General features: G+C 35.8%; 1 protein-coding gene across 1 annotated transcript; it reads right to left on the bottom strand.

Moving 5' to 3' along the window:
* Nucleotides 1-1,816: 1,816 nt before the first annotated feature.
* LOC134537605 (glutaminyl-peptide cyclotransferase-like) lies at nt 1,817-12,643 on the bottom strand. Its single transcript, XM_063378205.1, has 6 exons — nt 12,062-12,643; nt 11,845-11,988; nt 8,637-8,909; nt 4,864-5,025; nt 3,166-3,391; nt 1,817-2,152 (listed from the first exon to the last, which is right to left on the bottom strand). Exons 1-6 carry the CDS (start codon nt 12,140-12,142, stop codon nt 2,001-2,003), a joined length of 1,038 nt encoding a protein of 345 aa, XP_063234275.1. The 5' UTR covers nt 12,143-12,643; the 3' UTR covers nt 1,817-2,000.
* Nucleotides 12,644-16,128: the final 3,485 nt, after the last annotated feature.

Below are 16,128 nucleotides of genomic sequence, written 5' to 3'. Positions count from 1 at the left end.
AAACTTTGATCTATGAGTTTTCAAACAAACTAAGAACACACACATCTTCCAGCATTGCATGTTAGATGCACCAAAAAATGTGTGTGTGCGTGTGCGTGTGTCTATTATAATAAAATAGTTGTAGAAAGTGTGCACAATATTTAACAACAGAATGTGAATATTCTTGATCCCACACAAGTACAACTGTGGTTCTAATGACATTGCTCCTGAAGAAGTTCCCTCATGCCATGGAACGTGTTAACGAAGTCACGTATGCGAGCACAGCTAATAAGAACAAACATAGGTTAAGGGCCCCACCTACCTGGACACACATCCGGTGTTCAGAGCTTCAGAAGAAACTACGCAATTTCAAAACTATCAAGATATCCGAGGGTGTCTGTTTACGAAAAACATGCACAGGATGGATGAATAGTTTGTTACTGTATTTTTAGAAGACTTAAAATTGCCAAGGCACGTGTTTTCAGAATAATTTTCATGCACGAAACAACTGGTGCAGATTTTTGAAAGCACTCAAGTGAAACTCATTAATGAAAACCCTGTTGATACAAATTTCTCATTTTTTTTTTTTAATAATCCCTAACAAATGCGTAAGAGTTTTAGAGCTAAGTAAATCCTTTACTTTGTTCTTCTGTCTTATATTCTCTAAAAAGTAGTACAGTACCAAATATGTTTTTTTGAGTCTCATATGATGTCACCATCCTTACATTATATTTTACAATCCCTTAAAAAAAAGTACATCTGTTGCTGTACAAAATCGTGTGCAAGTTTCCTCGGAGCATAATCTCTCTTTTTTTTCAGATGTGTAATGCATGTACTAAATGAGAAATATATTATAACATTATTTTAATTTGATTTACAAATTATAGGGAAAAAAGTGATACATATTGTAACCTCGTTATTGCAAATTGGCAAAATTACGGTGCTTTCAGGTTTGTATTACTGAGGCTTGATTGTACACATTTATCTTCATTTCTCCACCATATAATGTTATGGTTACCATCAGAGCTCATAGTTGTGCTATTCATGACGAGAAGACTGCGCAACAGTACACAGACTTGCGCTTAGAGGAGATACCATGCCAGAAATACACCCCTAAGTCAATTCATGGCTATAAATGCAGATCCTAACACTTGTGCATATATGTATGTATGATGAAAAAGGTAACTTGTTTGTTAAAATTACATATGCATATGGTTTGTTGAGCACTACCACAAGAGCACCATGTCTAGGTCGCTCATTCGGGAAATTTCTATTAATCTTTGGGTTTTCCTACATTGTAGTGAGCACTCATATCACACGTGATTAACTTGAAGTGTGCTTATCTTACATGATTTCTCGCTGACAGCAACAAACATACTTCAAACCTTTCCCACCAGTTTCAAATTAAGTACATATGTACAAATAAAATAATCTGCAGGCGTAATTTAATTGAGTAAGGTTCTTTCACATAAAAAAAAAATAAATAAATAAATAAACCATCCTCTTATGACTGACACCCAACAAATTAAATGTAATACTCATGTTCATTTGAACTAGTCATTATTACTTGCTGCCAGTTCAAGATAATACAATGAGCTCTGCATTACTATTATATGTAAATACTAATTAGTTTTTTTCAAATGAATTTTACCTATACAATTTAATATTTACTTATAGACTATTAAAGTCTCCATACAGACTTATTCCTCCTTACTTCACCAACAACTGTTAATTGTAAAAATTTTAAACTAAAATGGACCCGTGAGGAGGAGGGGAGGGGGGGGGGGGGTGGCGGAAGTACATTTTGGAAATGTGAATCATAAAATTAAAATACTTATTTGCTGAAAATATATACTATATATCATCTTCAACTGTAAAAACAAATCATGCATGATACAATAAAAATAGTACAACAAAAATACTGGACGGCTTTACGTACACAAATAGCACCATAAACACTTCACACAGTTAACATTCATAAATGCCCTCCGAACAAAAAAAAAATTGCTGTGTTCCGATGTTCAAACCCTGGAGTGGAGGTAGCTTGCCACAAAAACACGCAATATTTTGTTGAGGTTTTCGCACGTTGCTACGTCCACAATGCTGCGGTCGTCCTTCGGGGTGTGCCACACGGACGGGAACGGGTACGTGATGACGTGCAGGACTGGAACATCTGAAAGGAGAACGACATTTAGAGCTTATCCACATATAATTAACATTCATTTTCTTTCATCTCATCACTACCTATTATAAGGAACCATCCCAGCATTTCAGGAGTGTACACAGAATTTTATTTTAAGGGGGAGGCGGGGAGAACTACCTTTTCTGCTGTGTTTGCTTTCAAATTATTTACATATGTTGGTGGAAATGATGGATTTTCTAAGATTTCGTGGGAAAAAGGAGGGAGCGGGTATCTTTCCCCCCCCCTCCCCCCCCTTCTGCATATGCCCCTGCAGCATTTACCTGGAATAATTTCACAAAACCATGGGTACCACAGAAACCAGGATGGATTAGGAATTAAAAGCGGTCCTGCCTAATATAAAATCAATTATTTTTTCCTTGCGCCACAAAGCTGAGTATATCCATACAAACATATATAAATATATAATAATGTAATTTCAAAAAGAAATATTATCTATATTTTTTAATTCTTTTGAAAGTACTTAAAAATTAGTAAAAATAATCAAAACCAGGTAGAAAGTATTAATTATAGAAAAAAAAAATTGTCTAGTTGTACATCTTCAATGTTTGAATATTCATAAAACAATTATTAATAGAGCAAAATAATAAAATTGAATCAAAGCCTGACTTTTTATTGTCAGTTTTTATTAGTGTACAGTAGCCCATATGTGGTATATGTTTAGGATCCCCATCATATTTAGTTTTCATAGTAGTTCCAATTCAAAATGAACCTAGACTTCAATTGGAGTAAAAAGATGAGAGTGGAGTAATGCTTTTTTTTTACACAAGAGACATGGTTGGAATGAGTCCACAACCTTCTTAGGAATTACAGAGTGGTAATTCCTAAGTGAGAAAGTTGATGCACTACTAATAACCATAGAGATTCTCAATAAAAAAAAAATCACTTAGTATTTGTTTCTAGTCCATTCCTAATCTCGCTTAATAAATGCTCCCATGTTACCACACCACTTCAAAAGTTAGCTTCGGGCGTGCAATCAAACTTACTCCGCTGGAGGAAAGGGATGTGATCGTCTTCTATGCCCCCAAACTTGGACTTCCGCTGGAAGTAGCGCTGGGCCGGCCGGCCGTACGAGTAGCGCTGGAACTGCCTGTGTTCCGACAGCTTGTCCTCGATCTCGATCAACGTCTTGTACCAGTTGACCGTGTCCGGGAAGTAGTTGTAGAACTTCGGGTCCGGTGCTCCGAGCAGGTCCAGCAGCATGAACAAGTCCTGAACACCAACAGCAAATTTTTTGTATTACAGGTGCTGTTGTTATTCTTCAGCCGACATTGTTTTTTTTTTTTTTTTTTTTTTTGCCGATTTCAGACATTTGTGAAGAAATATTTCATAAATGAGGCAATAAAAAAAAATATGAATGCATCACCCAGCTGTAGAAAACACAGAATAATAAATTATATAGGTACATGCCTAAAAATCAACACTTTTGAAACTAATTAAATAGGGCAGTCCCTATACCCTGATACCATTACCATACCCAGATACCACCACCGATACCTTCAGTTACCCTCAACTTTAAAAAATATGTTTAAGAATGTAATTTTTTTTCTAAATCAAAAATTCAAAGCAAATTTAGAGAAAATTGAGCATTAAACCTCTTAATTTCTACTTCCTTGTAGTCAAGCAGTACCTATGTTATTAAATTTTATGATTTTCCTTCAAAAATGCAGTTAAAAAAAATTCAATCAAAATAAATATTTTATTAAAACTATGACAAATAAAGTATTTTTAAAAAAAAATTAAAGTCCAGCATTTTTCAGTGTAGCCTCATTTAAATTTTTAGGCATACCATGATTTGGACACTGTGTGAATGCCACAGTAGCGTTGTGGCACAACTCGGTAATGAGAGCAATCAGCAAGCGCAGGTGCTTGCTGTGCCGAAACAACACATTCCACTGTCTGGTGTTGGCAAAGCTGCGAGCCTAGTGCAACCGCCTGCGTGAAACCAATGGTGCACCGCTCCCTCGTGTCATTGGCGAAGTGGGGCCCATTCAGCTGGCCTGGGCCCTGGTTGCGAAATTCGAGCAAGGTGATAATCAAAAATTTCCTGAAAGTTTGGCAGACTGTTTTTAAAAGCGGGCTCACTCGGCAAGGGTCTAAATATTTTCGTGAAAACTAGAAGGCCCCAACGATGAGGGATGAAGCAATGCAGGTGCAGCAGCCATGGAATGCTTTGGTGACAAGAACCTGGAGCGAAATGATAAAAAACACTGGTTTGTGGCAACGTCTGCCACGTTCCCCACTCGAGAACAGGAGAAACTGGGCTGGCAGCTCGTAAGGACGGATCTAGCTTTCCTTTGGCCACGGCAGAAATTGTGCTTACCTACATGCCGTGTAACTAAAGATGCAAATATTGAACAGTTGTAAGCAAAACTAGGTCAGTTTACGTTCAATTTGATGTATGATTTGTTGTAAATAGTCTAAATTAAACTGCTATAACACACCATTGAAACTGAGCATTCTTTTATGGACATCCTGTATTATTAGACAGTACAGATAATTCAGTGGAAGGAATTTAGTCAAAAAAAAATCTAAAGCACAGTCGAACATACTTAACTCTTCTCAGCTGGATATTTTTTTTACTTATCCGGTAGTGACCCATCTTGTGGCGTTAAGTGAACTGGTAGCATGTTCCTGAGTCTACTACAGTACGGGCAAGAACCAAACAAATGGTCGCCACTCACTATTCTGTGGAGGTGGTTGGTGCCGTCTCTCGTCGCCGCGGGATAGGGCGTGTCCTCCCACGTCTGTGCCAAGTGCCGGGCCCCGTAGATGGAATCAGTCGCACTCCAATGCTTGAAAGCCTCCTCTCCATCAAAGAAGACGAGAGCCAAGCTCAAACTGTCCTACAAAACATTAACTGTGAATTATAACATGTAAAATCACTATGCATATCTGTGCACAAAATCTCTAGATACACAACGGTTGCATTCAAATGGATTAATTTTTTTAATATTTTTTTTAGCTAAAGTGAAAGAAACAATTTAATTTCATTGTTTTACCTTTAGGAAGCAATGTCATTTTATACTGCATTTAAATAAGTTGTTTGGATATTTACAGACACTATGAATAATGAACAGCAACTAAGGGTGTAAATCCTCCCACTGGAAAAGTGTTGTATTTGAATGTAAATCTTAGTAACTTACATGACAAGTAGGAAACAAATACTGCTAAAAATTCAACATTTTTTCACTTAACAATTAGAAAATAATTACCTTTCACCTGTTATTTATACATTGAAACAACACCATTTTCAAAGATTTTTATTTACAATTTTAACAGGTGAAATAATAAATAATTTCAGTAAAACATAAGTATCTGTTGTCTACATGAAATTTTAAATGCTTCTCTCTTGTAAGAACCTAATTGTTCACAGACATAATATCATAAATATATGAACGGGTAGTTTGAACGACTGAAACTAAAGAAACCACCATTGTAGTTAGGAAATGAAAAGTGTGAGACTACCTGCAATTTTTGGTTCTTACACAGTTATACCCTCTCCCACTCCAAAACCAAGCTTAAAACCAGCTACAGGGTCTGGCACCACCAAAGAACCTGTTTCAGTAAAATGGACATCTCACAGAGCAGATTGCGCAACTATTAAATGTTGGACTCAAATTCCGAAGGACACTGGTTTGAATTTCAGCTTTCTGCCTGGATGGTTTTTCACAGTAGGTCATGGCAGATTCTTTTGCCCAAATTCTGAAACTTTTATGGAGTATGTCTGTCTTCTAATGATTAAGTAGTTGAAAAAAAAATGAAAAAAAAAAAAAACATAATATTTAACGGACACCACAAAGGAGCACCATCTGTGCGAAGCTTCCAAATTCATTTGTCAAAGAGGCTAACTCAGTTTACTTGTTCTAATCCGGACCAAAACCAGACGTGCAAGACACATCCAGTCACCTTAGCACAGACACTTAGCAGCAGAAGGAGGGGGGGGGGGGGAGGTGTTTGGCTACGTGCCGTATATACGGATGCGATTCATGGCCGTTCACAATCTGAAGTTCGAATGATGTTATCTCAGTAAGGTTTGTGATGTTGGTAGTTATCAAGTGCCACAGCAGACAATCACGAGAGTTCTCGTGGGAGGACGCTGATAAACACACTCCCACAATGACAAAGCAAGTGTTGGCCAGAGTTTTACAAGCACATCAACGTGTTTGGTGCGTGGTATTGCTATTTACGGCTTATCTCACTTCCAACAGTTTATACCACATAAAGTTGGTCAGAAATAAAAATCTCTATCCAATCACCTTGTTCTCAGAACAGCATGTGGGCCAATAGGGTTGGGATTAAAAAAAACCCAGCAACCTTAAATTTTTTTAAAAAATATATTTTTTTTTATTTTTAACATGTTGGCAGTTACAAGGCGAGACAGGATCAGCAAGAGCAGGAGTACAGCACTTGAATGAGATCATTGAAAAAGCAAGAAAGAATGTTATGGCTAAGTACAGAGCATGGGAAAAGTGAGGCTGCCTAGGAAAATGATGGAGTTGAAGTACACAGGAAGACCAAGGAGGAGATGGGAAGAGCAGATAGTTAGAGAAGTGCAGGAGAGAGGAGAAGACTGGAACAGAGCGAAGGAGGAATGGCGGAGTGACAGAGGAAGATGAAAGGCATTTTACTTTGCTCACCTGGTTCCATGCCATGCGTGTGTATATAAGCCATGTCGAGTGGCTTCACTTAAAATGCAAATTATATATGTAAACAAATACTCAGCTCTAGGCAGTTTACACTCATCAAAAAAAGTAAGCAAAAATTAAGGAGGCTGTTTCTAGTGTAAAAGATCTATATAAATAATAATACAAAATAAAAAAGGCCAAGTTTCAAATATTAAAAGAAAATTGTTTTATATACCCATAGAATTTATAACACAGCCTGTTACACACTTTGTACAGCAGCAGCAGCAGCAGCAGCAGCAGAAAAAAAAAAAAAATCTGTACTAGAACACTATATAAAATGAATAGAACATTCAGACATCAACGTTAGTGTTAAGCAAAGTTAAAGCTTTTTATTTTATTATAGACATTCGTTCATTAGTTAATTTACTCAGGTATTGTTTGCTTGCTCTTGGCACCCAAGCAGGGGAGTGTTCTCATACTTGCAGTGACCATTTTGTTTGTTTTGTTTGTCCTTGTCTGTACGTGTCATGCCCACCGCTAAAGCCCTCGGCTTTTGGTGGGCATGTGACAAATAATGTATAAATGACAAATAATTAAATTACAGAGTAAAATGGTTGCCAGAATGACACTAGCCCTGCAACATTCTGCATGCATAAATATGGCTTGCTTACAAAAACAATTAACCATGTACACTATCTATTGTATATCATATTAAGTTTTGGAAACAATATTTTTAATAAAATTTTTGCTTGCAATTTTTTTTTAAAGCTATATTTGTACATACATATATACACTTGCGTATATAAATACTTGTATTAATATTTACATGTACGTCCATACTCATAACTTCAACCTATTTTGTAATAAACTGTATGCCAGTGAAGTATCAATAAAAAATTTGGTTGGATTATTGAGCGTGTGCGCTTCTCAGAACAGGAATGTCACAATAAAACCAAGGTCACTGTGAGTATCCTACCTCCAACCTCCCCCGACATAGCTGAGATAAGACTATCAGTGCCACGATGCTAGGGAAGAGATGTGCTCACAGGCCATAAACACATGAAGCCAACTAGCTTACTTGTTCTAGCTAACAATTTAACTTGATCAATAGTGTGCTGTAAATTAAAGGTAGGTATGTTGCTATTTTCTTGTAAAACATAATAAATCACTATTTTATGAATAAATAAACTATGGGCTTCTGGGGTATATTTCTTATTAATTTTAGTTCAAACTAATAATGTTACTTTTAATATTATTTTCAAGTGGAAGCATCATTCGGTTCAATGGTAATTTTTTAGTTTAAAGAGACTGACTCAGTTCAAAAATTCAGTGTACCATATTTTATTTTCGCAAAAGTTGAGAGACAAATTACAGGCAACATTTGACAAACAAAAAATATTTTCAAAAAGCCTCAAGTTTGCAAGTAAACCTAGCAGTTGATTACCATTATTTTAAAACTAAAATTTTTTTTATGAATGTTCGCAATTGCAAAACACAATTTGCTATAAAACTAAAAAAAATTTAAACTTAAAGGTTTAAAAATCAATTTCAAGGAGTATTATTAACTTGTATGAATTACATCCCTTACTTTGATACTAAAAAAAAAAATTAAACTTAAAGGTTTAAAAATAAATTTCAAGGAGTATTATTAACTTGTATGAATTACATCCCTTACTTTGATTCATCCCTATGGTAACGGTGATAATGTAACAGCAGTGATGTATTGGGACAGGTTTCCATATTAAAATAAAAATCGTTAATCATAAATGAGTACATACACACACTTCACTTTACAGTTTAAAAATAAAAACATGAGCGAAGATACTTACATTATTTTTAACTGAATCGAGTTGGTTCTTCATAACGTACGCAAGGTTCAGCAGCATGGCGCAAGGCACCGCAGAATCGGTTGCCCCGACGAATGTGGCATCTTTGAAGTACTTGGAGTCGTAATGGCACGCCAGCACGACGAAGCGGCGGGCGTTCGGGTTCAACTTGGCGACGACGTTGGTGAACCGGAGCGACCCGAACACGGGCACCTTGTCGACGAAGCTGTCCAGCTCCACGGACCAGCCCAGGCTCTCAAGGTTCCCCACGATGAACTGCGTCAGCGACACGCACCGGTACGTTAGTCGACGGCCACATGGACAAAGAACGAGCAGCGTTCACTAACGAAACCACGGTACATGGAGCTCGAACTTGCACTCCGGGCTCAAATTATAGTCCGACCATCCTGATTTTGGTTCACCTTAATCAGGGATCGTCAGACCGCAGCTCATTAGCCGCAGTCTGATTTTGTCTGGCATTTTCTTTTTGTGCTGTGGCAGTGAAGCGAGTTGTAGAGCCATAAAATCCCATGAAAAGATCCCATTTGCAGCGGAAAATCAATAATAATAACAACAGTAGTAGTAATAATCCATCTATCAATTACGTGAACTGCAGCCAATCAGCATGCAGCCCTACGTCCATCTACCAAAACCTTACCAAGCTTTAACTTTTGACGGATGTATGGATGGATGAAATTATAACCTCAAAAATGTCTGATAGGCATTGCCTTTATTTTAAAAAAAAAAATTTTAGTTTGTTTATTCATTAAAAACACTAAATTCACTAAAAACACATTTAAAAATTAGATACTTGCAAGAAAAAGTGACTAACACAAAAGTGTAGGAATTAATAACGTACTGTAACTAGAAAATACATTTAATAAATATATTAGAGAAAAATTTATAAGCTTACATGGTCATCAAACTAATAAACCTTTACAAGAGAATTTTTATAAAAAATTTAAACCATCTAGTCAGTTGGCAGCATCCAAGTCGAAAAATATTACGACAGGTGTTGCGGATGATTGTGAATCCCTCGACTTGTTGACAGACAGATGGATGGTGGCCGGACAGGCGTGACGGATCATTGACAGTCCAACTGAGATGTTGTGGAAAAAATTCAAGTCTGACCCTATCAAAAATCAAACCAGAATCACCAATGACCAACAGAGAAATGAAATTGCATTAATGGAGAAAAAAAAACTTTTAAAAAACTAATATTGGTTTTATTTTTTGTCTTTTCAAAAAAGATGTCATTAAAATGCAAGTACATCATGGAAGTCAAGAAAAAAATTACGGAAGGTCTCAGCCATTGTCCGCAGCAGTGGTAGGAAAGTGCCAGAGGAAAAGAAAAAATCCTAGGCAAGACATAAAAATCCAATAAAAATAAATATGTACATAGAAAAGTTATTTTTCTTTTTATAATTTGAAAGTTGTGAAAAAGTATTCACAGCTCCACTCATCGTTAAAAAACACTGCTTTCTTAATCAATTTTACATTTTTTTAGTTCCCCTCATTAATGCAAATCAGAAACGTCTCGAGATTGAATAGTTACCCTGAATAAAGATCTAACCCACAAATCACACTCTGCCTCCCTAAGGAAACTGCTCTCTGAGAGCTGGCGTTGGGCCAAACAGAACATCACCGACCACTGAGCAACACCAGTCACACCTTCCCACCTTCTGTGGAGACTGGCCTGTGTCACAGAGAGTATGGACCTACATACAAACAACTAGATGATCTCCTAAACATATATACCTCAGGAAGTTATGCTGAAAAATAAAGAGCATTTTTCGAGACTTTTTCTGAAGCAATTACCATAAGTGTGAGTGCGCATGAAGTTCGAAAACATACAACACGATTCTGAGCGAACGGCTAGGTACATCATCCACCAAACAATTAATTAACGTCTAATTAATCCCTAATGAACATTTCATAATTTTATATTATCTTTCTAATGTCATTAGAAAAAAAAAACATTCTTTGATAACAAATATTGTACCAAATAACCTGCCAACCCATAAAAACAACTTGAGACATAATTTTTTTTTGCCGTATTTCAGTCAATTATTAATTTAATTGGAGGCTATGTACCTTAAGGAACAGAATGTTCTGGAGTTTGGTTGGTTAGTTTCTTTTCAATGAAAAGCTTGGTAATATACTTACAGAGGAACTTTTACTAGAAGTAAAATTAAAAATTCAAAAATACCTTTTTTGAACACTAGAGCCGTTCCTATATTAATCCTGAATAGTGTTTATATATTCCTACTGGTTTCTGAAAAATCATTGTTAGTGACCGCTGCCATTTTTATTGCTTTTCCTGTGTGGGTCAGTGTGTGTGTACCTATATGATTTGGAGAAATTGAGTTAATTTGTGAAAATAGTCAATTAAGTTGGGTAATCAACTAAAAAAAAAAAAAAAATCAATGTGGACAGTTTGTTGGGTTAGTATAGCCACATTAAAATTTCTTTGAAGTCAACTGGACTCTTGAGTAGGTCAGGATCGCTACATATTAAATTGGTAATTCCTAAGCAACCATTAAAAATAATTTACAGGATTTTTAATGTAGCTAACCTAACGTAACTGACAATTGTCATGATTTTAAATTTTTAGCTCCCATTCAAATCATTTGTTACTATGTGACTCAAAACACTACTTTAAATGCAAATGTCACAAAACAAAGAATTCGTAATGCAATCAGTTATTTACAAAAACACACAGAAAATATCAATATTAAAATTTTCCTTATAATTGCAGTAGTCATCATATTAACTCCTTTGATTATCAAAACAATACCTCTGTCTAATATATTTGTTCAAAACAAACACAGATCCACACGGGAAAAAAAAAGCCAAGGTCGCGTCAATGCATACGCACAATGAAATGTAAGCTATAAACTGTTATTTCTCAGAAACCAGTAGGAATTCAGAAAACAATGTTTTCAGGGTAAATACAGGTTTGTCTCTAGTGTTCGGAAAAAAAAAAAGTCAAAATTTTGAGTAACCTTTACGCAAAAGCCCCTCTGTGAGAATATTACCAAAAGTTTATTTTTTGCATATGGCTGTGCTGGCCAGGCCAAGTCCCAGCCCGCTCACATACCTCCATATGTCACACACTTGTAGCCAATAAATTCCTAGTGTGCGGGAATGGCCCAACATATAGTGAACGTAACACCTTTTAATTTCATAATTTTAATACACAAGTACTTACATCTTTAACACGCTCATGAGCTGGTGTGCCAACAACTCTTGGAACAAGAATATTACTCAACACGAAGTCAAAATGAGTAACATTACTAAGCGATGCTAATTTGAGTATGTCTTTATCACTGAAACTGCGTGACTTATGCTTCATCTGAAAGAAAAAAGAAATTTACTAACAATTCTTCCCAGTTTAACACATGACAACCACCAGAAAATCGACTTACTCTTTCATTTCGAAGAAACGCAGAATTTTGGGGTTCGCAACTACCCAAAAAATGTAAAAACATTAACACTATTAACAACATTGTCACACAATTCTGTTCAACGCAAATGAGAACGTAGAAATAAAATCAGAAATCCCAGCTTCCAGTTATTCGAGCTAGCATTTCAACTATTGTCATTTCACTTACTCACTTCATCTCTTTAATCAGTAACATGAAGGTCATTCGAAATACGTGCTTTCACTGAAAAACCTTGTAACGATTCTATTCATTTCATTTCAAAATTTTTTTTTTTTTTTTTTAAATTATGTGGCCTACAGCTTTTCGCCAACGGCCAAAGGGTCATTATATTCAGTGGATATCTCAATTTCAAATCGTTATCAAATATCAGAATATATATGGTACACCCATGCCTTACCCGGGACTCGAACCCAGAGCCCCTAGCACCATAAGACCACAGAATAAACAATTGGTAAGACCGTGTGCATCCAACTACGCTACGGTGGTCGTGTTGCTAAGAGAAGTGCGACATCAGTATATAACGACTTTTCGCAGGCAATTCGCTATAACTATTCCTAACTCCATGTTCGCTATCTATTAAGCAGCGACACGCGAAACGCGACACGCCTGGCCCTGGCGCTACTCGTCCAGAATACACGCAACACACGAGCGTGGCCAGTCTATTTTTTTGCATCCAAGCATTATAAATTTGCAGAATATATTTAAAAATTCCAGAGAAACTATTTAATTTTTAAAAATTATTGAGAAATGTATGATGAATCATGGCAGTAAAATATTAGCTACTTTGGTCTAAGAACATACATCATTTTAACTTTTTTAAAAAAATTATGATGGTCATGTCATAGAGAAAACATTAATAATACTTGAATAGCTGAATAGCAAGATAAAAAAGTAAGAAAAAATATTCATAAAAAAAAATTTAAAATCTTAGTTTTGCTATTTTAATTCACAAATACACATAATAATATATATATATATATATTTTTAATCATTCCCACTTATTTATTACATGCAAATAGTGTTGAGCAGCGACAAATTTTGTCCCTGTGACAAGCCGCGACTAGTGACATGAAAGTCGCAAGGCAAGTCACCGCGACTTTGTCGCTTTAACGACCTTGTCCTCTAAGCCAGCACCACAATAGACGATTGACAATACACAATACCAATTACCTTAGCAGATTTCATATATATTTTCTGTTGGGGCACTTGCTCACGTGTAGGTAATATAGAAGCTATAAGAACCAAAAATTCAAAAATATAATTTTAGTGTTATATAGATATTCACTATTCTATAAAGTAGCATTTTTAAATTCCGACTGACCTGAAAGAAACTTGATACTATGGCTATGGCAGATATTTAAGACTAACTAAATTGTGGGATGGAAATCATTTAAAATGTAGAAAATGTAAGTGGATAGTAGCTGGAATTACTATAGTTTAAATTTTTTTTAAATATATTAATCAAAATGGAATACATATTATATTTATATATGGAAATGTATTAAAAACAGTCAACATTGTTACGGATAAGGGGATGTACCCTCTGTAATCACCGTTATTTTAAAGCACCGGCTCTTGGGAAATAAGGTAAATAGAAAGTAAAGTGAACGATTCATAGGCCTACCTACTGAGAACAAATTAAGCGTTGAAACTACTAGTTTGTTAGTTAATCTATGGTTTTGGGGTCTATCATGGACCATGAAACTAAAAACCAATTAAATTTTTCCGTAAGTCGCACCATAGTAACGGCTACAATAGGAAGTATTTCTTTGAAATATACCATAAAAAAAATCTGAAAAAAATAATGTTGAACTGTATAACTAAGGCTAACTGGTCCAATCAAGGAATAGTTAGAACACTGTCCCCTTGCATAGTGCTCGCTGGATCACCATCTTCCATCTGACACCTCAACATCTACGACTACAGTCCAGCCTAGGTTAGCCGCCGTGGGTGGCTGCACTAGGGCAAATATCTCTGATGAATCACTGGGGCACAGGCTCCACCATTGTCGGCACAACTGACATCCCATCAAATCAGTTGACTCATCGCTCCTGGAATGCTACCTCAAATCAGCATTAACTGTCTCTCCAATGATGATGAGACCCAGCTTCACTTGCCACGCTGGATTTTTCTGTATTGAGCAAATGATGAAATATTTGGAAAATGTGACTATAAAAGTAAAGTTTAATGCATTAGTCAACTATGAAAAAAAAAATCCACCAACTTCCAGTGTATGACCACAATGTTGGCAGTCATGCGGAAATTAACAAGATACAGTACTTAGCAAAACTTATATAGTTGAATTGCAATGAAACAAACATAATGATGTAAAAATGCAATAACCCAAAATGAGGCAGAGAAACAGAGCCATAAGTGGTCATAACATTTCGCTTTCCACCGAAGCATTTCTGGTTCGTTTCACAGCAACCCGAAATGGCAGATGCTGTGAGCAAGTGGGTTTTCTTGGGGTACTACTATTACTCCCAACCATGCATTCCTTCAACTTACCATTCTCATTCCTCTACCCCTCACCATTTCTAATACAGTGATAAAATAGACACTAAGCCCTTAATTAATTTGTTTCTCAGGTGCCCTGCAGGTATATGGCCTGACAATTGGGTGAACGTGTATAGACGGCATACAGACAGATATTGTGAATGATGAATGTGTATAGGGGGCATAGCCAGATGACAGGGTGACTGTGCTCATGGGAGGCACCAGCTCATATATGAACAGTTTGGCTGTGGAAAACATGTGTCTGTATCTTAATTTGCTGATGAACATTAGCAATGTGTTGGATCTAATGAGGTGAATTGGGATTATGAATTTCTGCGAACGTTTTCACGTGCCACAGATTGTTTGCAGACACGCTGACAGACAGTGTTAGGACTGCCTGCAACACATCACTCTGTGTGTTCTATGACACTATGACTGGGAAATTCATCTGTTTAAATATTGTTTTATTCCTGTGTGGAAAAAAAAACACATGATATTTTTGCATTGTAATCCAGTTAGGTCTAACATTGCCTACATTTGTCGTTTTGTTGAACCAATTTTGTTATTAATCACAATATCTTATTTTCTTAGAAATAATTTTAACAGGAAACATTCACATCTGTTAGAATATTAACGTTTCACTGTATGACCTGTTAAGGAGCTCACCTAGTCACGAGTGTAATTTGTTAGTGAGGTTCATTTAACACAGTGTCTAGGCTGTGGACTGGCGCACTGTCTTCTCGTCGTGCATACAGCAACTATCGGATTTAAGAGGTCACCACGACATTGTATAGCAGAGAAATGAAGATAAATGTGTAGTAAGTTTCTTGAGTGCTTTCAAGAATCTGAACAGGATGTTTCATGCCTAAAAATTGTTCTGACACTGTGTGCTGTAAACATTTGCACTCTTCTAAAAATACAGTTTTAAAAAAAATTATGGAAACAGAACTACTCATCTACCCTAAGCATATTTTTTAATGCTTTTCATAAACAGACACCACTATTTCATCTTGAGCAGTTTTAAAATTGCGTTTTTTTTTTATTAAACTCGGCACACTGTATTTGAGCGCAGGTACACCATTTGCTGTTTTTTTCCATTTATTTTTATGTAATTTATTATATGTACCTACTCCTAGAATATAATTTTCTTTAGGAATTAAAATTATAATGTATCATTCATTTCTTAACAATGTGTCATTTACTATAAACCAGTTTAAATAAAGGGATCAAGTGCCTGATATAAACTCACCTTTATGCAAAAACCCTGGATATATATTTTTTTTACAATTTTTATTTGAATATTTTTTTCATTCCTGCACATCATGCATATGTATAATAAACACACAGCGGTTTTATAACGTTATTGTTTCATTTTTAAATGTCAAACTATCTTGTAAACCAAAAGCTTTGTCAGGTGCAGCATATCTGCATAGTTATTACTTTACTCAGAACAAGTCAGCATATTAAAAAAAATATTGTACTTAAACAAAAGTATAACTTTTTATTTAAAGGGAAGTCTAAATTGTTAAGCAAAACATCTTTAGTTATAAACA

This window comes from Bacillus rossius, chromosome 12 (assembly GCF_032445375.1).
Source record: "Bacillus rossius redtenbacheri isolate Brsri chromosome 12, Brsri_v3, whole genome shotgun sequence".
Taxonomy (NCBI): Eukaryota; Metazoa; Arthropoda; class Insecta; order Phasmatodea; family Bacillidae; genus Bacillus; species Bacillus rossius.
This window is presented reverse-complemented; position numbering and strand designations above follow the sequence as displayed.

Bases quoted from the DNA above. Each gene is read 5' to 3' on its own strand.
- LOC134537605 (XM_063378205.1), bottom strand. From the start codon at position 12,142: ATGTTGTTAATAGTGTTAATGTTTTTACATTTTTTGGGTAGTTGCGAA. The intron at 8,910-11,844 runs GTAAGTACTTGT...TCGCTGACGCAG, and splicing joins CTCATGAGCGTGTTAAAGAT to TTCATCGTGGGGAACCTTGA. The intron at 5,026-8,636 runs GTAAGTATCTTC...AATGTTTTGTAG, and splicing joins TCGATTCAGTTAAAAATAAT to GACAGTTTGAGCTTGGCTCT.